This window comes from Rhinatrema bivittatum, chromosome 4 (genome assembly GCF_901001135.1).
Source record: "Rhinatrema bivittatum chromosome 4, aRhiBiv1.1, whole genome shotgun sequence".
Lineage (NCBI taxonomy): Eukaryota > Metazoa > Chordata > Amphibia > Gymnophiona > Rhinatrematidae > Rhinatrema > Rhinatrema bivittatum.
The window spans coordinates 105528207-105552182 of NC_042618.1; the positions used below are offsets into that span (position 1 = coordinate 105528207).

General features: G+C 43.3%; 1 protein-coding gene across 1 annotated transcript in view; it reads left to right on the forward strand.

The window, feature by feature from the left end:
• The first annotated feature begins 2681 nt into the window (after positions 1 to 2681).
• CHP1 (calcineurin like EF-hand protein 1) overlaps positions 2682 to 23976 on the forward strand; it is a 45065-nt gene continuing 23770 nt past the window's right edge. Inside the window, exons 1-2 of the mRNA XM_029598608.1 lie at positions 2682 to 2959; positions 9052 to 9124. Coding sequence (XP_029454468.1) covers positions 2893 to 2959; positions 9052 to 9124 — 140 coding nt within the window. The 5' untranslated portion in view covers positions 2682 to 2892. The remainder of the gene's footprint in view (positions 2960 to 9051; positions 9125 to 23976) is intronic.

The window sequence follows — 23976 nt, forward strand, 5'->3', positions numbered from 1 at the left end:
CATTATTTAAGGCTGTGTGAACAATAGAGGCTACCTTGTATTTTATGTGCCATGCAATAGGAAGCCAATGCAATGATTTCAAAACAGGAATTATATGATGGTGGGAGCAAGGACCAGTAAGAACTCAAGCAGCTGCATTCTGGATTACTTGTAGAGCCCAGATTGAATTAGTGGGCAAGCCTGTATCAATGGAAGACAGGGAGCTGGGGCATCCAAATGGTAGATGATATTTAATGTGGACAACTGCAAGCGATGCATGTATGGAAAAGCAACTCAAATTATAGATACACAATGCAAGGTTAAACTTTGAGAGTCACCCCCCAGGAAAAGGATCTAGGCATCATCGTGGATAATATGTTGAATCCAGTGTATGGCAGTGGCCAAGAAAGCAAATAGATTGCTAGGAATTATTATGAAAGAAATGGAGAATAAAACAGAATATCATAATGCCACTATATCACTCCATGGTGTGACCACATCTTGAGTACTGTGTGCAGTTCTGGTCATTGCATCTCAAAAAGATATAGCAGAATTAGAAAAGGTACAGAAAAGAGCAACCAAAATGATAAAGGGGATTGAATGATTCCTCTATGAGGAAAGGTTAAAGAAGTTAGGGCTCTTCAATTTGGAGACGAAGGGGGCAAGGGGAGATATAATGACAGAGGTCTATAAAACAATGAGTGGAACAGGTAAATGTGAATTGGTTGTTTACTCTTTCAAAAAGTACAAACACTAGGGGATATTCAATGAAATTACGGGGCCCGGAGTGCAGAAACCCACCTGGGGAGCAGCAAGGGAGTACAAGACAGGACTCTGAGCAAGACAAGGGCCAGTCTTCCGCCTAGCTAGCCCCCTCACCCTCAGGTTGAGCTTTTGGTTCTGCGGCAGCAGTATATCATAGTGGTGAGTCCACACAACAAGACTTGGACAAGGTAGGCTGGAGACAAGGCTGAGACAAAGGCAGGTTGCATCAAGTAGACTTGGCTGGCAGGACAAGGCAAGGCTGGATACCAAGCAGGACATGTAATTAGATAAGAGTGAGACAAGGCAAGGATAGCAGTCTGATACAAGCAAGACTGGATACTAGAACCAACAGGACAAGACCAAGAAGGCAGTCTAGGGCAGGACTTAGACATGAAAAACACAGAACAATAAACACAGAAACCTGAAGGCAGCAAGGCTTGGAACAGATGGAATACGCCCAAATACCCCAAGGCAGGATCCAAGAGAGAATAGGCCAAAGGCCTCAAGACAGAGAACAAGGCATGATAAGCCCGAGGGCCTCAAGGCAGAAGGCCCGTAGGCCACAAGGCAAAGCAAGAACAAGAATCAGGTTACAGAACCAGAAGTGACACCATGAGAAAACAAGGTTACTAAGGCAAGATGGATTTACTTAGGGCTGGGACTTGGTTGTAGCGAGGGTAGTGAGGAGAAACATGAAAGACTAGTGATGAGACATATTCTCCCACTGCTGGTGGGAAGGCAGCATGAAGGTAGGATAAGGCTGTATAACTGCTGAAATTCTAAGACAAATAAGAGAAAATATTTTTTTTCCTCAACACATAATTAAACTAGAATTTGTTGTGGGAAGATGTGGTGAAAGCTGTTTGTAGCTGGGTTTAAAAAAGATTTGGACAAGTTCCTGGAAGAAAAGTCCATAAACCATTATTAAGGAGGACTTGGGGAAAGCCATTGCTTGTTCTTGGGATAAGCAACATGGAAGCTATAGATGTTTTGGGATCCTACTAGGTACTTGTGATCTGGATTGGCTCCTGTTGGAAACAGGATACTGGACTTGATGCACCTTTGGTCTGACCCAATATGTCAAGAAGTATGTTCTTATGTTTTTTATGTAACTCACTCTAACATTATCTGTCAGAAATTGCTGGAATGGACCACAAAAGTTGGGTGACACGAAGGGATTGTTTCATTCAAATTTTGAAAGTTTTATGTCATCGCAAATCAGTTTGTAAGTTGATGTTGGTTTAACATTAAGTTGTAGAACCAGAAACAAATTTTTAAGGGTCTTCAACAAATATAAGCAATTTGAGTGTCTTTTGTAAATTTGCTGTAGAAGAAAAAGAGAAAGTAGCGGAACAAATTGAAAAACCCAATCCATCCATAAACAGGCTAGAAAACTTTCATTATGTTTAAATGTTTTGCTTCGTACATAATGTGGAATAATAAACCAATTTCTGCAATAAATTATCACAGGACATTAAAACCCTGCTGTAGAATGTTTTAATTCTTGATACAGAATATAACCCGAGTTATGGCAAGAAACTAGAGTCCTTGCCTTTGGTCTCTCCTATGCTAGCACAGAAAGATCTATGTTCTATGTAAAAAGCAAACGTCATATATGTCCAATCTAGATTTTCATTTTAGAAGGTTTCCATAATTTTTTTGCAGGTTAGATATCTTTGAAAATTATGTTCGTAAGAAGTTGGTTTATTGAACCTTTGGGGTGGATGGATTATGCCCTGTACATTGTGGTCTCACTGTCTTCAACTCCCCCCGTTCCCTTTTTGCTCTTTTAATGCCATTTCCCCTTTAAGTAAGTCGGCCACAGTGGCATTGCCCTTTTAAGATTATCTTCTCTGGGGGCACTGCCAGTAACCAACCGTTTCTGCGGCTGCGGGCGCAATGAAGAACCAGGCGGGGCATGAAGCGCTATTTGCCAGCCAATCCCGCTGCGTCTTTCCTTTGGTCGGTGCGACGTTTAGCCGGTGGACCCTTAGCACCTTTCGGCTCTTTCTTATTACTTATTTGCGGTTGAAAGGGAGTAAAGCGGCCAATAGGAGAGGAGCCCGACGTCAGCTTGCGTCTCCTGCGAACTGCGCTGAGTTGTGTCCTTCGTCCGAGAGAGATCGAGTGCACGAGGGCTAGCGGAGGATGGGCTCGCGGGCTTCCACCTTACTGAGGGATGAGGAAATCGAGGAGATTAAGAAGGAGACCGGATGTAAGTGGCATCCTAGGCTGCACCAGGGAACGGGCCGCGGATCCCCGGACTCGAGTTAACGCCGGTTTCGTGGGGAGGCAGTGCTGGGTTGGTGTTGTCAGGGAATTGGAGGGTGAGGAGGCTCCAAGGTTAGACCGCCTCTGTGCTTGGAATAATTTGGCCGAGTTGAACACGCTCCTGATCTCTGCCACTGCCGTAAGAAAAGTGAAGGGCGAAGTGATCTCCTGGGCTGGCAAGCTGCCTTTCTCCTGTGTTGGCATTATTGCAACAATCACATCTTTCTGGCGTCTACTCAGCTCGAGCTGTGCTGGTGCTCTGATAGAAGTTAACGATTAATCCCCGAGCTGCTTGTTTCCGATGGAGTCGGGTGTTTGAGCCTCCCCTTGACCAAGGGGACCATCTTGTCCGTTCTGCAATTGCTTTTCCAGTGTAGTTTACCATCCGTCGCTGTTCATATGGGCTCGTATACAACAGAGATAACCTTCCTCATTTCCTTGATATCTTTGTTGTACCACTTCTACACGCTGTCTTTAATTAGACCATGAGTATTCAAATATCCCTTCTTGGAGGTGCTCTTATGAAAATGATTCAGACCTGCATAAAAGTTTTATTTTATATATATAATTTTTTTTAATGGAAAAGGGAGCAGATTTTGTTATCTAACTACATACTGGAGAAGAATGAAACGTGTTTGTAATGCTCTGTGGTGTTTATTCCTACGAGACCCTGACCCTTAGCATAGGAATAGGAGCCAGTTTGTGGGTGCTTGAGCGCCCCCCCCCCCCCCCCCCCCCCAATATTGAGCAATGCCATTGCTGTGTCCAGGGAGGAATAATTTGTTTGAAAAGTTAGCTCTTATGAGCATTCGATCCAGTATACTTACATTTTGTTAGATTTATATTAAGCCTTTTGTGATATTTCAAAGCAGATTATATTTAGATACTGTAGGGTATTTTTCCAGTCCCAGAGGGCTTTCAAACTAAGGGGCCGATGCAATAATGTGTGGGTTAAAACTGTCTTCACAGTTTAATGCACAGATTTAAAAAAAAAGTTTAACTCTCGAATGCAGTAAGCTGTTGCGCTAATGCATCTAGAGTTGAAGTATGTGGACTGGAAAATGGGCACACAGAATAGGCAGAATTCACATTTTAAACTAGGTGAGCCTCTTGTACATGTTTTATGTATACAAATACTTTTATGCAGACAAAACATGATTTATGTTTATATAAATTTATATGCACAGAAATCCCAATTATGGGTCCCAGTACTAGAAATTCTACTTCTGCCTATAGAGTGTGACATTTGCACTGAAAACTTTACTCCACTTATGACCAGGAGTTAAGCCAGCGCACCTCTCTGCATCAGGGGATAATAGCTAATGCTTCATTTGCATGGACTTCCATGTGAAGGTACTAAACAGAACATACAGTTTTACATGTACATTTTTTTTTTCAGTGCAAAACTTGCTGCATCGGGAGTAACATTTTCATGCAACTGTGGGCTCTCCTTTAAGTTTGTTTCTGAGGCAGTGGAGGGTGAAGTGCCTTGTCCAAGGTCACAAGGAGTGTCCTTGGGATTTGAACCCTGGTTTCCAGACTGCTGCTTTAATCACTAGGCTGCTACTTCACTTTACTTAAGTTAAAGGGAACAGTAAAATATACTATAGTCTGGGCTTTCCTTGTTAATACATTTTCTATCTGTAGTTTCTTTTAGCCACTCAATAATAACTGCATAGCATTTGTTGATGTCACAGCTTTAACATTCTTTTGGTGCATGAGTTACCTTGAGCAGTGAAAGCAATAAAAGGCAGGGGCTAGAGCTTATATTTCGGATCATGACCATTCTAATCACTGGCTTTCATACATCATCTAACCAGCATTTCTTACACATGAACATATAGCAAAAGTATCTTTAATGACATGGAATATGAAAATATTGTAAGGAATTGACTAGAACTGTTGTCTTGGGCTTGTTAGAGTAAATATAGTATATATCATTAGAAGATAATCACCCAAATCCCTGGAAACATGATCAATGGAAAAAAAAAACCCTCCGAAGATGGCAACAACCGCACACTAGATGCGGGTGGAATGTTTTAGCTAGTCTGTATTTTGACTTTTTTTGCATCGGTAAGTATAAGGGCAAAAAAAACCTATATCTTGAGGTGGCCCTCCCCTCTATATATCAGGCAAATTGATAGTTTTGTTGTCCATGATGGTGGACAACCATCATGCTCTAGTAGGAAGTGTCTTGGACACTGTAAGAAGTCACTCAGGCTCATACTCACCACTGAACAGTCTGTAATACTCCTCTTAGTATATAAGAACAGAAAACCTTTGAAATTAGGATGACTGAACAGAAAAAGACTTAATAAGGACACAGGCTTTCTTACCCAGTATCAGAAATAGGCCCTTTCAACTGTAAAACTTTACTGTCGTACCACCTCTGGCAATTTCACCACCTCCTGTTCCCTTTACTGAGCTGTAATGGCTGTACAGGCAGTCTAAGATGTACTATTTAAACTCCAGTTAACTGTGCTGTTTCTTCACTGATCTGATGGAGAAAGGATAGCTCTTTCAAGTAAAGCACAGATGTATTTAGTCCAGTGAAAAATTATCACCTACAACTTATTTGACCCTTAATTCTGAAAATCCAGTTAAAAGCAGAAATGGAAGACTTTTTTTTTAAAATGTCCACAGTGGGCTGTTTCATGGAAGTGTTTAAAAAAAAAAAAATGCTGGAAGGCTCATTACCTGCAGGTAGAGCTTTTCATGTTGCAGATAAAAGCACCTTTAGGCATGAGGAAGGAGGAGGATAAGGCTCCGTCTGTGGCTGTGACAGATATTTCTTCTGTCTTTATTCCAGATTTTTTAAATTCTCGGACCCTTTCTGTTGTACAAATTTCTAAAGCTATCCTTGTGTTTGAGTTGATTCTTAAACATTTTACAGAGAGAATGAGATTTTAACACTAGAACTGCCAAAATTGTCATCACTGTAGAATGGCTGATGCATCTATGTTTAAGGCTTTATAATTGAAAGAAGAAAACATTTGTATAAAAAATTATGCTCTGTAATAAGTATAGTCAAGAATTAAGCATTTTGTCAATTATTTCAAAGTTTTGATGGTACAGTTTGTGAGAACAGTGGTTCCATTACTGTTAGCATTATACAATTTTAAAAAACTCATTATAGAGTTTTGTTGATAGTAAATGTTTTTCAAATGAACATACAATTATATGCAATAACCAACAAAATCCTTAAAACAAAAGTTTAAAACAGACTGTGCATGTACTGTAAAATCTAAAATTGTGCTGAAAACCACAGAGTGGTTAACACTCTCTCTAGAACAGCTGTGTGCTTGAAAATATGCAACTGTGTTGGGCTCTATAATTGAAAGAAACCTTAAGAATTACTTAATACAAATTAAAATATATTTCTTTCACATTTTAACAACTAATTTTACAAGTATTTGACTTTTTTCACATCAAAGTACTATTTCATTAAAACTACTGCAGGCATACTGTTATTCAATTGAGGAGTATAAAGAGTTAACAAAAAAAAATAAATTGGGATTCTAAACTCAATATAAATTACCCTTCCCTGGTCAACCTGAAGGAGTTTGCCCAATTTTGGGGGTACTTAAGGGGACCTATGCCTTTAAAGTAAAAAATATGAATTACCTGGGGTGTGGCTTTTTTTTTTTTTTGCTTGTCAAAACTACAAATAAAGGGGCTGGCCCAGTTGATCTGTGACAGAGCTTCATGCTGCATTGTGGAAGGTCACTGGTTTGATTCCCAGATCAGGTCTTCTGCACACTGGGTAAGATGGGGATGCTGTGAAGGTAATGTTCGGTCCCTGAGGGGGAGGCATTGTGCTCATCATTAAGGGTGACACCTGGTAGCTATATTTAGAGCCGTGATATCAGGTTCTTTAAGGAGCCCAGGTGCATGGATCCCAACCTCAGGACTCTTGCTGCAGTGACCAGGCTAGGAACGGTGGGATGTCTGCCTATTTAAAATAGGGAAACCATTCTGGGTGGTTGTGAATGAAGGTTCACGGTGCCAGGATTCCATACTGGTTTTGACTGAGCTGGAAGAAAAAGGAGAAACTACCGGCTCCAAAAAAAACCCACTACACTTAAGCAATAGCATGGATTCCAATAATTTTATTACAGAGTCCTCTTGTGAAGTTCTTGAAGCCACTCCCCTACAATTCCCCAGCTGTTCCTGGGAAGTCATAGATTCCCTCCCTCTTTATGGTTGGTTAGTGACATTGCGCACTGCATGAGCCACTCCCACTCCATTGCGACTCAAGGCTGTTCTTGAGGAAATTGTGGATGAACTTTTTTTTTTTAATTACATTTTAAACAGCCCCCCTCATCTTGTTTGTACAGAAGAATTGCAGGCCAGCTTTTCTTACAGAAATCCTAATGGAACAGAAGGTTTAAAAAGTCAGGTGTGTCCCTAATTTCCTGGACTCTGAACTTGAATGTCTAGCCCTATGGATTGGAGGGCCCTTTACTCTGTAGTGTTGACCCCCTTTCCCTCCCAGCTTTATTTCTTTATTTGAGCAGATGTACCCTGGTCTGCACGTGATTGTGTTGCTGAAGATTGCTCCCCACCCATTTTCCCCCTCTTTATTACTGCAGCCACTCCATCAGATCACCCTAGAAAAGGGAGAGAAGAGTTTTTGAGCTTCTTTCATATATGGAAGTTACATGGCCTTTGTTAAAGCCAGGTCTAGTGGCTCCAAAAGGAGCCTAAATTTTAGCTTTTTAGGCTTTGATGCCTCTGCCAGGGGGAACCAGAGAAAAAGTTGTAACATTCAAAAGAGGGAGGGCTGCCCATAATCAGACTTAAAATAGAGCCTGGTTAGTGTTGGCATTCTTTTGTGCATGAGGTCAGCCGCATTCTGCAATTGTAATCATGCACTCCCCCTGTCTGTCCCTCCTATAATTTGTGGATTATATCAGTCAGCTGGGGGGGGGGGGGGGGGATAGCACCTTTTTAATTATACAGATAACCAGATTTGTCATGAATATCTAAGTTGATCCTTTTAACAAAACACAAGAATTTAATAAAGACCTAATTTAGAAGTGACTGAACTTTTAGTAATGTAAAGTACTCCAGGATATTTTTGTGCATCTGTGTGTGTAGTAACAGCCGTAGAGATAATGTAGAAGAGATCTGCACAAATTAGTTTGTCATATTTCAAAAGTTCAGCCAAAAGATTTTCCTATCAACAGTGCACTAAGGTAACAAGTTTTACACTGTTCTGGAGGCTTCTGTAGATGTGAATCTTGTCACAAGCTACACGACCAATTAAACATTACCAATCATTTCTGGCCCTCACTTGTAAAGAACTGAATCCTAATTAGCCAACTTAAAACTTTTGACTAAGAATACACAAACCAAGCTAAATGTTTAAGAGCTTCAAAATGTTATTATTTTAGCCTAGACAGGTAGTTTTCTAACACAATATTCCAAGATTTTGCTGCACAGCTTTCCAATTTCAGTTCCATGTAATCAAATGTCTTTCTTTTTCCACAAGTAAAGATAAATGGGGTTTGAGTCAATCCAAGCAATCATAATACAGACCACAGCATTTCATTATTTTTTTTTCTCTATAGATAGAAAATGGAAAAAATCCTTTAGTACATCTGGCCTGCAGTGTCCAGTGTGTCCCTTTTTTTTCAGGCAGTTTGTTTTTTTTGTATAATGCCTATGATACATGTTTTCTGTGTTTAGGCACATTACATTCTGAAGATTTGGAGATGAAATGTACTAAATCTCTTCACATTTGGGATATTTTATGACATTACCATCGGCAGTCACTGGAGACTTTCATCTGCTCTCTAGTTTTTAAACAATTGTATCTACTTTGTGAGATTTATAATTCTGTCTAACATTTTGAATTGCATTTCCCTGGGAATGACATTTTGGGATAAGTCTTTCATTAAATCTAAACTGCCTCTAGTTGTGGCGACTAAGACCCTGCTGCATTCAGCCTGGGGGGGCTGTGCTACATTCTGGAGCTGAGTTTGGTGCTTGGCTATGGCTCATACTCCATCTTTTTTTTTTTTTTCCCTCCAGTTTCCCACAGTCAGATCACTCGCTTGTACAGTCGGTTCACTAGCCTGGACAAAGGAGAGAATGGGACCCTCTGGTAAGCTGCCTCATGCATGATCTTATCATAAGAGTTGGGAGATACTAGCACACTGTCCATGGGTTTAGTGCACCCTCACCCTGTATGTCTGGGAACAAAGGTTTTTCTGGCATAAGATTTTATTTCTAGAGACTTCTATTAAAATATTTTATTTGTATCTTCCCCTCCCCCAAGCTACTGCCACACCTCACAGGAAAGGTAAAACTCCTATCGTCCTGATAGTGAAGAGCGCTGGTGGGAAGAGGCATTCGTGAGATGATTTTGTTTAAATATTGTCAGAGGGTGATTTTGGCTGATGTGCTCCACTATGGGTAAATTGTATAAGAAGGCATAGTGTGTGAAGGGGTTTTTCCTTAGTTCTAGAACTTAAAAAAAAAAAAAAAAAGAAAGTCTGCTTTGTTTCATTGAAAAAATGCCTTTGTGTATTTATCAATTCTGTCTCGTGACATCTTATGTGAGACTGTATAAATATGCAGCCTCACTCTCCCAACACCCTCTATGTAACATCATGATGATCACTTTCTTGGCATAGGTCTAAGATCATAATATCTATTTCAGATCCAATTTGTGCCAGCCCTTTTTTTCTCTTTACATTGAAAGTTTAACTGATCTATGAAATAGTATGTGTGTTCATTCTGCAGGGTGTAGTCCTTTGGGTGTTGGCTATTGGAGACTCTGGATATATTCTGTTGCAGCTGTAAAAACTTTTTTTTTCTCTGCAGCCTTGGAGGCAAGGTTTCATTCATGCAGAACAGCAGCTCCTGGCCCTGAGCTTCCTGTCACACACCATATCCTTCCCTCTGGAGAACAAAGGAGGCCTGGGGGAAAATCTTTGAGCGTTGGCTTCATTCAGTTAAATATGAGGGATTTTAGTAATCAAGCAGTATTAGTAACAGATATTTTATAGACAGTGTTGCTAATTACAACAAGCAAAATCCATTTTCTCTTTTTTATCAACTATGCTAATTCCTCTTGAGGTGTTGGTGCAGGGGTCCCCAAAGCTTTCCAGTGAAAGGCCATATATGACATTTGAAATCACAGGGAGGGGAGTGTGGGCGGGAGTCTACTCCTTTCTGTAATTTAAAATGTGGGGAAGGCAAGAGGCAGGATTTCCAGAGGTATGACAGATAATGTCGGTTATACTTCTAGGAAGTTGACAACTATGTTGCATCCCCTGGGGGAATGGCAGGGTGAGGTATATATGTGGCGCACACTCCAGCTCACACCCCTTCTCCCAAATATACTTTTTGTTCCCTCTTTATTCCTTTCAACACACTCACCTCTTCTTCTGTCTTCCTTTTCTGCCATTCACGCTGAAGAAATGCTCCCTTTAAAACCTTCTTTTTTGTCCTGCCAGCCTAGTCCATACCAGTGGTATTTTCCCTCCTACCAGCAGATGGAGGCAGAGCGTGAGACTCCCTTCTCTGATGTCTCCTATATAGGCTGACCCGATCACGAAAAGCATCAGAAGTCTCTGCCTCCAGCAGTTGGTAGCACTTTGCTGGGTCAGCAGACAAAGAAGGAAGCATGGCTCTAGGGCAATGGCCTTCATAAGGGTGTGATTTCCCACCCCAAATCTAGCCAAGGCTGGGTTGTGAACCCTTCCAGACCACAGTCTTCCTATGGGCTGATCTTCCTTTCCCCAGAGTAATTGGGAGTTCTCTCCTTATATTTCCTGGTGCATATAGAAAGCTGTCGCTTAAAAGAAAAACAAAACAAAAAACCTTTCATGGCAGTATTAGTGGATGCCTAGAGGAAGGTCTTTGACCATAGATCCAGCCTGATTCTCTCCAGGATCACCACTTCATGAAGGGATGGATGGGGGAGAAAGCGCAGTAAGTGTGGAGCCCAATGCATCCCAAGCGTCGTGGGCTCCTATAAGAATTGCTACGTGCAGTGGATGTGGTGGGTGGGGCTGGGGCCTCAAGAGTAGTGCAGCTCACCCGTGGTGGCATTCCCTGTGATTTTTGAGCAGGAAAAAGCGAGAGAGAGATACTCTAGACTGCATCAAGAATCTGGATAAACTGGACAGAAAGCTGCTGCAGCCTCAGAACCTGCTAGAGAAAGATGCTCGCCTCAGAAAACTCTGATGCAGAAGAGGACGATGACCCCAAAGGCTTGCCAGAGGATTCAGCAGTTAGGTTGTTTAGGACAAAAGAGCTTAGGTCCCTTATAACCAAGGTCTTGCAGGTCTTAGGTCTTAATGAGGAACAGCCTAAGGGACCTAAGCATAAAGGAAACCCCATTTTGAGGGGCATTAGAAAATCAGCTTGAGCCTCCCCTATTCACTCGGCAATACAGGATATGCTAGCAGAAGGATGGGAAGTCCCAGAATTGGGATTGAGAAGTTGTAGAAAGATGCAAAAACTGTACTTGTGGAGCAGCAGGATAAAGATAGGCTACTGCAACTGCTGAAGATGGATGTGGCTGTATCAACTGGTAAAAAAAAAAAAACAACCCAAAAAACAACCTACTACTATTCCAGTAGGAGGAGGAGTGATGTGAAAGGATTCCCAAGATAAAAAGGAAGAAGCTCTGCTAAAAAGGGCCTTCACATTCTCTGTGCTTGCCCTACAGGCATTAGTTGGGGGTAGGGGTATATTGCCAGGGCCTTGATGATATGAGCCCAGGCAGAAGCAGAAAACTCGTAGATGACTAGCCCGCAGATGTCTTGGGCATATCTACACATACCAATCAGGGAGGAGTTCCAGCGTTTTCTGCATTTTGTGATGGCCGGGCGACATTTTCAGCTCAAGGCCTAGCAACAGCACTGAGGACATTTACGAAGGTAATGGTGGTAGTAGCAGCTTTCCTGTGCAAGGAAGTTATCGATGTATACCTGTATCTGGTCAATTGGCTAATAAGAGCCAATTCCTTTCAGGAGGGGTACCAAGTGTCAGATTTATGCAAGTGCTAGAGAGTTTGGGTTGGATAGTAAACAGAATCAAGAATCAGGTCCTTTCATCTCATCATTAGTGTACCTAGGGCACAATTCAATACAAGGACAGCGAAACTGTATCTAACCAAAGGTCAGAGAGAGAGGTTGCACTGGAAGAAAAGGGCTCTCGTGAGCATAGTCCCCACAAGCATGGACCTATCTGTAGGTATTGGGGTCGATGGCATCAATTGAATTGGTGCCATGGGCAAAGGCACAAATGAGACTGCAACAAAGGGCCATGTTATCCAGGTAGTTTCCACAAAGCCAGAACCTTTGACAAAAAGATACACCTGTCTGCACTAGTCAAGAGTAGCCTACAATGGTGGCTCTCCAAGGCCATCTTGGATATAGGCACCAGCCTAGAGCCTCCGCAGTGGATAACAGTGATGACAGACACAAGCTGTTGGATGTGGTGTGCACTGTGAAGGACTGGTGGCTCAAGGCATATGATCCCAGAGGGAGGCGCTATATTCAATAAACCATTTAGAGACCAGGGCGATGAGGCTGACAGAGACTAACTGGAAAGGTGGTCAGGGTACTGTTAGACAATGCCACAAGTGTGGCATACATGAAGAGGCAAGGAGGGACCAAAAGTCCACAAATAGCATAGGAAGAAGGCAAGATAATGAGCCTGGCAGAGAAATATGTACAGGATATTTCATCAGCCAACATAGCAGGTGCAGTCAATACTCATGCTGACTTTCTCAGCTGCCAGGCATTAGAACCCAAGAGAGTGGGAGCTGGCAGAAGAGGCTTACAGCCAGAATTTCTGCTTGGGGACATCTCAATGGGACATGATGGCCACACAAGCAAACACTAAGGCAACAAAGTTCTTCAGTTGGAGAAGAGAGGCAGGATCTGAAGGGATAGATGCATTGTCCCAAAAGTGGCCCACGGACAGGCTACTGTACATCTTCCGTCTTGGATATTTGTGGGAAGAGTGCTCAGAATAGTAGCACATCATACTGTCCCAGTGATTCTAATCACTGGCTTACACAACCCTAGTATGTGGATCTAATCAGACTGAAGATGGGGAGTCCCATCAGTCTCAAAGAGGTAAAGGACCACTTGAAAAAGGACCAATAATCATGAAAGATCAGAGAGGTTCTTGCTTATGGAGTGGCCTGGCTATTGAGAGGAACAGGCTCAGAAAGCAAAGCTATTCAGGCCAAGTGATTACAACCCTATTAAAGACCAGGAAGTGGTCCATGTCCCTGACAAACAGCAAAATCTGGAGAATATTTGAGGGTTGGTGTATGCAGAGGATAATAGAATCCCAAAAAACAGGGATTGCCATGATTCTACAGTTTCTACAAAAAGAACTAGAGAAGAGACTAGGTGAATTTACTAAGGGTCCAAGAATCAGCAATTTCCTGTTACAGAGGATTACTGAAAGACAGGTCCATAGCAGGTATCCTGATGTGGTCCAGTTTTTAACAGATGCAATGCATGTAGAGCCATTGTTCAAGACATTGGTGCCACTGTGAGACTTAAACCTGGTCCTGAAGGCTCTAACTAGGGGCCTTGTTCGAATTCCCAGGAAGAGCTTGATAAAGAACCTGAAGTTGAAGACTGCCCTGTTGGTGGCAGTTTGCTCGGCCAGAAGAATTTCAGAGTTACAGGCCCTGTCATGCAGGGATCCATACCTGTCTTTTTCAAAATAAAAAAGTTGACCATCTGGTCAGTACCCTCATTTTTGCCCAAGGTAGTGTCAGCCTTTTACCTTAATCAGATACACTCTGCCTTTTCTAAGCCTTGGCAGTGAGATTGAGAGAGAGGAGCATAGAGCAGTATTGATTTATTTAGAGAGAACAAATGAATTCCAAACATCAGATAGGTTGTTTGTCCTATTTGCAGGTGAAAAAGGAGAAATAGCGTCTGAAGCATTGATTGCTAGATGAATCAAGGAGGCCATAGCTTCAGTGTATGTGTTGAGAAATAGGCCTCTGCCAGAGGGCCTGAGAGCTCACTCTACAAGGGTGCAGGCAGCGGAATACAGAGCAGTTGTCCCAGCAGACATGCGTGTGAAGTGTACACATTCACAAAGCATTAGAGGCTAGACATTCAGGAGAAAAGGGAGACTAGTTTTGCTATGGGAGTCCTGAAAGTGATCTCCCACCTGGTATGAGTTCAGATCTGGTGCATCCCACTGGCATGGACTGGACTGGCAGGATGAAGAGGAAAGTACACATTTACCTGCTAATTTTCTTTCCTCTAGTTCTGACAGCCCAGTTCAGAACCCACCCAATATAATAAGGTTTTTTGTTGGTTTTTTTTCTTTTAATTGCTTTTCTTGCACTTTCCATTTTCCATTAAAAAATGGAAAGAAGGAAGAGAGATGTTGATAAAAAGAAGGGAGAAGTAGCAAGAAGGTAGAACGCAACATAGGAGAAATCCTCCCCGGTGAAAGGAAAAAGCGGACTCTGATTCAAGCAGGAGACTGCCTTTAATTTAAATGGATGAGAATCAGATTATCCGGGGTGTGTTCTTTTTAGGTCATACTGACATTTAATTTAAAAAAAAAAAAGGGGGGGGGGAGGGTGAAAATGGAGCCACATATTGGAGAACAAGCTTGGACAACAGACTACTGACTTCTTTCCTGCTGGACCAAGCAGCTATATAGGAAGGCGTCTCGCACTCTGCTGCCATCTGCTGGTAGGAGGGAAAATCTCACTGGAATGGACTGGGCTTTTAGGACTCTAGGAAAGAAAATTAGTAGCTAAGTCTAATTGTACCCTGTTCCTGGACTTCTGGAACACTGAAACTGGCCTGGGTAGAAACATCACTCCTCTCCCACAGTGCTTGCCACTTCTGAGTTAGTCACAGGACTAAAACTTCCCCCTTTACCAGCAATGGGTAGAGCTGGCCAAGTTGAACCCTGGCACTGCTCGCTCGCCTCTGAGCTGGGCCAGTTTCCTTTGTGGTAGCGGCTTTCAGGAGCACCATAGTCCAGTATTGCAGCCAGGTTTGTGATAGGTGCTGAAACCGCTGTCCATGCTTTTTGGGGTCCCTGTAGCCTGCCACAATAGTGGGAGCTGATCAGCAATCCTCATGCTGGTTTTCTTCTTGGGCCCTCTTCCAGGTTTGTGGTGGGCACTCGAAAGTAGTGTGGCTGCCCAGACCAGAGACTGCTACATCTTCTGCTTCTCCCCTGTTTACATCCTCTTCTGCTGGCAGGGGAATGCTAAAAACCCCATAGACACTGCAGCTTTTGCTGAAACTCCACCTACTGCACTCCTCTTTTGCCAGTGGGTGTGCAGCCTTTGCCATGCCACCTCTCCTAGCTGCATATGGGCCAAAAAACCCAAAACCTTAAACCCAGCTGATCTAGCTGCAAGCATAGAAAGTTTGGGAACAGCTGGGTTAGTGCTTAGGTTTTTTTTGTTGTGTTTTTTTAGGGGGGGGGGTGTTACTGCCCAAATCCTCCCTATCACTCTGAAAATCCAAATAAATTGGTCACTGCTTTATTGACCCTCACTCTAACCCCTGCTGGCTTCACAAGAGTGTATGTGCATCATGAAAAAAGCAGGAATAATTGGAGTGGACTTAAGACACTCATAAAAATGGAGGTGTGGTCATAAGTACATACCTTTTTTTCATTACAAAAATGTAAGAGCATCCTAATCCAGAAGGAGAATTGAGAATAAGAGGTGGATCTTGTGAGCAATGCTATTAGTGTGGCTGCTTTAGCATTAGCCAGAAGGGTGGGTGTCTGGGAACAAAGGAGATGACAGTTTTCTCTGTAGCATCAGAGATTGTAAATGTGTGGTGGTTTGTCTGGCAAACTGACTAGTATAAATCTTGTTGGTAAAGCTCTTATTTCCTAGATGAGTGAAGTGGGGTGTTTCTTGTATTTTGGGACATGTGCTTTCCTGGCCCATCCTCCTTTCATCTGTGTTGGAAGATGCATGGTGAGGAAGCGGCCAGGGAAAGAAAGTTACATTATCTGCTGGCACTAGAGCAGGTTTTCCTGGTCGTCATCCTGCATCTTGTTTGTAGAGGCACTCCTTTACCTTGGCCCATAATTGTTCTCACTAATTGTGGACTTTAATAGTCTGTGAATGGTAGTGTTTGCATGCCTAGGAGCTTTTATAATATGTGTATATATATTTTTAACCCACAGTACCTGAATGTAATCTGATTTGAAATGCTGAAAAGCAGAATATTTAAAAAATAAAATAAAATAAAATCTTGCAAAGACTCCCTCAGCCCGGAGGTATAAGGATAGACTTCCTGAAGGTGAAATTAGGCCGATCCCTTAGTTAAAATCAGCAGCAAGTGCTAAGAAGGAGCCCTCCCCTTCTTGGCGTTCTATAACTGCCGCAGCCATCAAGGCAGTGTTACACTGACTAAACTTTTATCATGATCCCAGGCCTTTATTATGTATTCATTTTTTTTTCTAGAGGTTTGTTTTATCCCATAACACATTTCTTAGTGCATCAGTATCTGCTTCTGGGTTTTTGTTTTTTTTACTACTTTGTAAGAGTGATCAGTGCTGTTGGCTTTGAATAGTTACTTCTGATTCTGAAAGTCACCTTAATAGAAACAGAGACTATGATGGCATATAAAGACATAAGGCCCATCTGGTCTATCCAGTTTACTTCTGTTGCATTGTCTTAAGCCCCAGATGATCTCTACCTTCTCCTTAACTAAGGATTCTCCCATTCCTCCTTGAATTCTTTTACTGGTTTGGTTTTATTTTTGTAAACCTCTACCACTTCACTTTTTTTTTTTCTTGACTGGTTCAGTTCTCTATCCTGGTATCAGTGAGTATAGTGTATTTTATTGCACTATCTACCCCTTCACAGTCAGAGCCTGGATGCCCAGAATTGGTTGCTAGCCTCTGAACCATGCACTACTCCAAACTTATGCTTGATTTTTAATTGGGATGACCAGGCTGATTTAGCATATTTTGCTATACATTATCTCTCTGATCTTATAGAAAGCCTAAAAATAACAGTGATGATCCTAAGAGGAGGCTTTAGAAGAAGGAACAAAACTAGTCTTTCCTCTTTGTCCTGCCAGCTCAATCCAGACAAGTAGGATTGCACTAATTCACCAGCAAGTGGTGGCAGAGAAGGTCTTCTTTCTTGGATGTGATACTTGCTTGTATATTTTGTGGATAGCAGGATATGAAGTAAGAACATAAGAAATTGCCATGCTGGGTCAGACCAAGAGTCCATAAAGCCCAGCATCCTGTTTCTAACAAGAGGCCAATAGCCAAACTCTAAGAAAATCCCATGCTACTGATGCCAGTAATAGCAGAGGCAATTCCCTAAGTCAGCTTGATTAATAGCAGTTAATGGACTTCTGCTCCAAGAACTTATCCAAACCTTTTTTAAACCCAGTTTCACTAACTGCACTTACCACATCCTCTGGCCGCAAATTCCAGAGTTTAATTGTGTGTTGAATGAATAAGAACTTTCTCCGCTTAGTCTTAAATGTGCCACATGCTAACTTCATGGAGTGCCCCCTAGTCTTTCTATTATCCGAAAGAGTAAATAACAGATTCCCATCTACTCTTTAAAGACCTCTATCATATCTCTGCCGCTAACTTGTTGTGGTTGGTCTGGAATAGCAGGAACAACAAAAGCCAGGGACACCAGGTAAAACTGTTCTTCCCTCTCTCGAAATCCAATTTCTGTTTGGGTCTAGTTTATTTCCTTATTGCTGCCTGTATAGTGCTGGGCGAAAAAAAGTTGCACAAGAGAAATGCAGAGTGAGAAGCAGTGATAGCAGCTAGAATCCTCCTCTGCTGGTGGATTCATAGCATACAGACGCAGGAAGTGCTTCCAGTATGGTATCCGATAGAGCTCAAGGGCGTGCTCATTCTGTATGAAGTATGATGTGCCGGATCCTCTATTGGACAAGGCACTAAGGAAAGAAGGCATTTTGGTCTACCCTTATTTGGACAACTGGCTAGTGAGGGCAAAGTTGAGGCAAGAAAATGAGCAGTCCACTCAGTGAGGCAAATCTTGGAGTCCTTACGGGGTGGGTCATGAATGAAGACAAAAGCCATTACAGCTTTCCCAGTTCCTGGTGTATCTGGGGGCATGTTGAGGTTGGGAAAGTTCTTTGTGACCTGGGAAAGAGTCATGAAGCTACAAGCCAAAGTGAGAAAACTGGTGGCAGGCCCTCACCTTGGGCTTCCTGCTTATCTGCAGATTCTAGGTTCAATGGCTACTGCCATGGATCTAGTTCCCTGGGCAAAGGCTCATATGTTCTCTATGCAAAGGGTGCTACCAGCATGGTGGTCCCCCGTGGCGTCGGGGATACAAGAAGACTTGTTATACTAGCAGCGGCCAGAAGAAATCTTCAGTGGTGGTTGAATCACACCAGCCTGTTGGGAGGGATAATTCTGGATTCGCCCAAATGGGTGATGGTGACTCACGATCGCATGGTAGGCTGGGGGGCTCATTGCAAAGAAGAGGTAGCGCAGGACAAGTAGTCAGGAATAGAATCCTTTTGATCGATTAAACTGCCTGGAAATAAAAGCAATCAGATTGCCATTTGACAGCTTTCTCCCCAAGTTGAAGGGGGAGGTTGAAAGATTGCTGTTGGAAAGTGCTATGGTGGTAGCATATGTGAACAGACAAGGGGGCACTCAGAGCTCGCAGGTAGAGAAACGAGAATTCTGATGAGCTGGGCAGTGGCTCACCTAAAAGGACTAATGACAAGTCATATAGCAAGAGCAGGCAGGCAGACTATCTCAGTCAACATACACTGGATCCAGGGGAATAGGAGCTGTCTAAGGAGACATTTGCGAGCATAGTGGATGCATGGGGCAGTCCTGCTGGGATCTGATGGTGACCTATTGGAACGCCTAAGCCAAGAAATTGTTCAGCTGAACCCGAGAAAATGGCTCAGAGGAAATAAATGCGTTGATTAAGTCATGGTCATCTAGCGAGCTACTCTGTCTTCCCACTATGGCCAGTAATCACAAGGACACTTTGAAGGGTGACAAATCACGATGGCTGGATCATTCTAGTATCACCAGACTGGCCAGGGGGCCTGTGGTACACAGATATGGTAAGGTTGAGGAGGGAGAGGCCACTCAAACTAGAAGGAACCAGGGGCCTTCTCCTTTAAGGATCTGACAGTGATGGAAGATCCAGCCCCTTATTTTCTTATAATCTGGCTATTGAAAGGAGGACACTAAAAATCAAAGCTACTCAGATGCTATGTTCTCAATCCTTTTGAGAGTGAGAAAACACTCCATATAACTGACACATGGTAGGATCTGGAAACCTTTTGAGACCTGATGCAGGAAAAAAGGTATTTCCCCATTCAAATCACATGTACAGACAGTCCTAGATTTTCTGCAAGAAGAACTAAGCAAGGCTCTGGCATTATTTATTTAAAGCTTTTTCTATACCGACATTCGTTGGAGAACATCGTATTGGTTTACAGATAAACAAGGAGACAGCAACATAGTCATTGATAGTACAGGTATCAGCATTAACATGTTAGAGGCAAGTGGAAGGATCCTCTGAGTGCCCATTCAGATGTGGCACACTTTAGAGCAATGAAACATGTGCAACCCCCTGTTAGGCAGGTAGTACCAGTGTGGAATCAACCTAGTGCTGAGGCCTTAACAAAAGCAGCCTTTGAATCCTCTGTTCAAAGAAGCCTCTCTGAAGGACTGGTGCTGAAGATGGTATTCTTGATAGCAGTCTGCTCAGCCAGGAGCATCTTGGAGCTCTAGGCACTGTCATGCATGGATCCCTACTTACTGTTTTAGGAAGACAGGATCACAATCTGCCCAGTCTTTCTTTTTGCCTAAGGTGGTGTTGAAGTTCCTTATGATCCAGGAGATATCTCTGCCCACGTTTAAGAGGACAGCATGTTCAAGCAGAGAGAAGCCTGTGCTTTCTAGATGTCAGATGCTGTGATCTCTCAAGATCACGAATTACTTCAGGAAATCTAACATTGTGTGTTCTGTATGGAGGCCAAAGAAAGAGCCAGGTGGCATCCATAACATCCACTGCAAGATGGATCAAGGAAGCAATTATTTATTTATTGGTTTTTATATACCGGAAGTTCCTGTATACAATACATATCACTCCGGTTCACATTTAACAGAGATAACTATCGCCGGGTAGGCGGTTTACATGGAACATATCAAATATAATATAATGAACAGAAGAACTATAATACAGTATAATATATTATATTAAGAAACAACTAAGATCAACTTAGATAACAACTTGGAACAAAACTGACTCAATGTGAGCATTACATTATTGTGGTAAGACAAGGCTGGATGTTTGTTCTTCCTGCTTTAGCTCTCTGGGAAAGCTTGAAGGAAGAGCCAAGTCTTGAGTTTCACCTTGAACGTAGTATGGCACGGTTCTAGGCGGATGATCATTGGGTGATCATTCTGTTCTGGTATGCCCTTCTGGTTGGTTTGTTAGAAGAGTGTAGTTGAAGCTGGAAAGTTAGGTTGAGGGGGGAGATGTTATGTAGTGCCTTGTGAACAATCATGCAGGTCTTGAACTGGATCCTATATTTGATGGGGAGCCAGTGGAGATGCTGTAGGATTGGGGTGATATGGTCCCTTTTTTTGGCATTGGTAAGGATCCTTGCAGTGGCATTCAGAACCATCTGGAGTGGCTTGGTAGTGTATGCTGGAAGGCCCTGCAGGAGTGAATTACAGTAGTCTAATTTAGTTAGAATGATGGCTTGGAGTACTGTGCGGAAATCCCTATATAGTAGAAGGGGCTTTAGTTTCTTTAGCACTTGTAATTTAAAGAAGCATTCTTTTGTGGTGTTATTTATGAATTTATTGAGGCTGAGTTTGTTGTCAAGTAGTACACCCAGATCTCTGACTTGAGGTGCGGTGGAATATCCTGAGGTGTCTGGAGAGTTGTTGGATGTTGGCGGGGCAGATTGATCTGGTGCTATGATGAGAATTTCCGTTTTTTTGGTGTTTAGCACCAGGTTGAGGCTGGTTAGCAGATCGTTGATGGATGAGAGGCATTTTTTCCAGTAGGATATGGTTTTATGTATGGTCTCCGTGATAGGGATGGTGGCCTACATTGGGGAAGGCACATAGATACCACCCAGATTGAGAGCTCATTCAACAAGAATCAGGCCTGATCATGGGTGGAATAGAAATTGGTTTCCCACAGGATATCTGTAAGGTGGCTACATAGTTGTCTGTACATTCCTTTGTAAAGCATTATAAACTGGACTTGAAGGCAAGGGGAGGATTAGTTCTTCAACAGAAAAGGTTTAGGGGCCATTGAGGCCTCATCCCACCCGGAGTAGACACTGCTTAGGCACATCTCACACTTGTGCACTGGTCTGGCAGGACAGAGGAAGGGGAAATTTCAACCTACCTATTTCCTTTCTATGAATCCTGACAGACCAGTCCAGAACCCACTTGGAGAAGTTTATTTTTCTTTTCTGTTTTGTTGCTTGAGAGGAGGAAGATATTAATGTACTTGTGTTTTTGATCTCCCTCTTGTACCAGGTTAATTTTCTCTCTTAGCAGCCAATCTTGCCAAAAAATATAAATAAAGTGGGGGGAACATATAGAGAAAATTCAACCTTTCCCACTTTTGTAAGGGGATACCAGAGAAAAACCTGTTCATGATCTGGATAAGTATTTAAACTTCTTTCTTCTTTTTTTTTTTCCTCTTTCTTGCTTCATTATTTTGCTGGCCTCTCCATTAAATAAAAGGGCACAGAAGTAAAGCAAGTAAACAGGAAAGAAGCTAGGTTAAGAAGCTACTGACTTCATGTAAGTATATGTACATCATTTAGAGCCCTGTTGTGTAAGCAATTTTTAATTAATTTTTTATAAAGAGACAAAAAAAACCTGGAAGAACTTTTTTGCTTTGGCTGAATTAGGTGAAACCTGCTATTCTTATGTCAGGGGCAGTTCTATTGTGAGGCAGCAAAAGGTGCCCCTTAAAATACTCCTGTGGTGAGGATCTGTCTATGTTCTGGTGTGTGATGGAGGTAAGGTTTTCCTGCTACTGTGTAGGGATCTATTGCAGCCTGGCTTGTCTGTTTTCTTAGTAGAAGGCTGTATTAATGTTTTAGGGCTTGGTGTAATATTTGCAGTGTGGCAGTTTTCATGTGTAGGGTTCTTCCTTCTTGAGTGCTGGCATTTAAGGTCATTTTGATTTGGGATGTTTACTATATTGTAGTTGTACTTCAGTTTATTCATGGCTTTCTGAGGGCCAAGCCCAAAACCCAATGCACTTTTTACAATAGGCCTCTGGGCTCCAAGTGCCTTTTTTTGCAGGGTTTCCTCATTGTCACCAAAGCACTGCATGTAAATATAATTTCTCACAGGACAAGCAGGATGGTTGTCCTCACAAATGGGTGACATCGAGGATGGAGCCCACCACGGAAAACTTCTGTCAAAGTTTAACAGAACTTTGACTGGCCCCTACTGGGCATGCCCAGCAAGGCACTGACCCTGCAGCCAGCAGGGGTCTCCCTTCAGTCTTCTTTTTTCCACGCAGCAGTTGCCACGCGGTGAAAGGAGCTCTCTAACCATCATCTTTCGGAACCCGGTAAGTTTTTTGCCTTCTTCCATCGACTGCTGTCGATTTTGGCCCTTGAGGCCTGTTGGCACTTACCGATCCCCAGCCTAAATTTTGGCTTCCAGCCATGGCAACGGGGTTCCGCCGTTGTCCGGATTGTACCCGGACTATGTCCATCACAGACCCCCATAGGGTTTGTGTAATGTGTTTGGGTAGTGAGCATGATGTCCTGACTTGCACCAAATGTGCCTTAATGACACCCAAGGGTCGCAAAGCCAGGATGGAGAAGATGGGGCTCCTCTTCCATGCACCCACCCCAACGCCATCGATAGCATCGACGTCATCGGAACCGGCACAGTCGAAGTTGTACCATCATCGCCAACCCTCCGGTGACCGTCTGCCATCGATCGCTTCTCGGCCATCGACTCCCGTTCCTTCCCCGGATGGGTGAGGGGACCGGACAGAAAAGCATCGCCATCGACGGCACAAGTCTCGGCCTGTCGAGGATCCACAGCCATCGACCTCTGTCCAAGCCGAGCCACCGACAAAGAAGCCGCGAACAGACCGGACATCCTCCACGTCTTGTTCGTTGGCATCGAGGAAACCCTCACCCTCCCGGGGTGCGGGGGCCGTAATCCCACCGGTTACGGTGGTACTTCCGGCCCTGCCTCAGCCTCCCTCTCCCGTCGAGCCGGGTATGGTTACCCCTGGTCTCCGGGCAGAACTGGACCGGCTGGTCCAGAAGGCCATCGAGAAAGCGATGAAGAAATTACAACCTCCATCGGCACCGTCTCCGGCACCGGTTCCAGTGCCGTCCCCAGCACCGACACCGGCACCGGCTTCGCCACCGAGGAGGGAACCGACCACCGAGCCGTTGATACAAGCGTTAGCACCGCTACTCAGCCGTATGGAGGCGCTCATGATGGCCCTTCCATCGGTGATTCCAGTGCCATCGACAACACCACCGTCTCCGACTGGATTCTCATCGGCAGGAGAAACACCGTTTCGGATTCCCCCTTCCGGGGTGGTTCCATCGGTACCTCCTGGCATATCTCCACCGATATATCCTTCGGCTCCATCGATTCCGCGCCAGACACCGATTCCATCGGCAGCACCGAAGCCATCGATGCCATTTCTGATTCCACCTATGGCACCGATTCCACCTCGGTTTCCATCGATGCCCTCAGAACCTCAGCCAGGTCCATCAGGGCTACAAGCCCCACATGATCCCTACGATACCTGGGGTGATGATGATGATACATCTTCTGACACAGATTTGCCTTCGCCGCCATCTCCTACAGAGAGTAGAAAAAGATCTCCTCCTGAGGATCTCTCTTTTATTAATTTTGTAAAAGAGATGTCAGAAGTTGTACCTTTTCAGTTACAATCTGAAGCCGATGATAGACACCAAATGA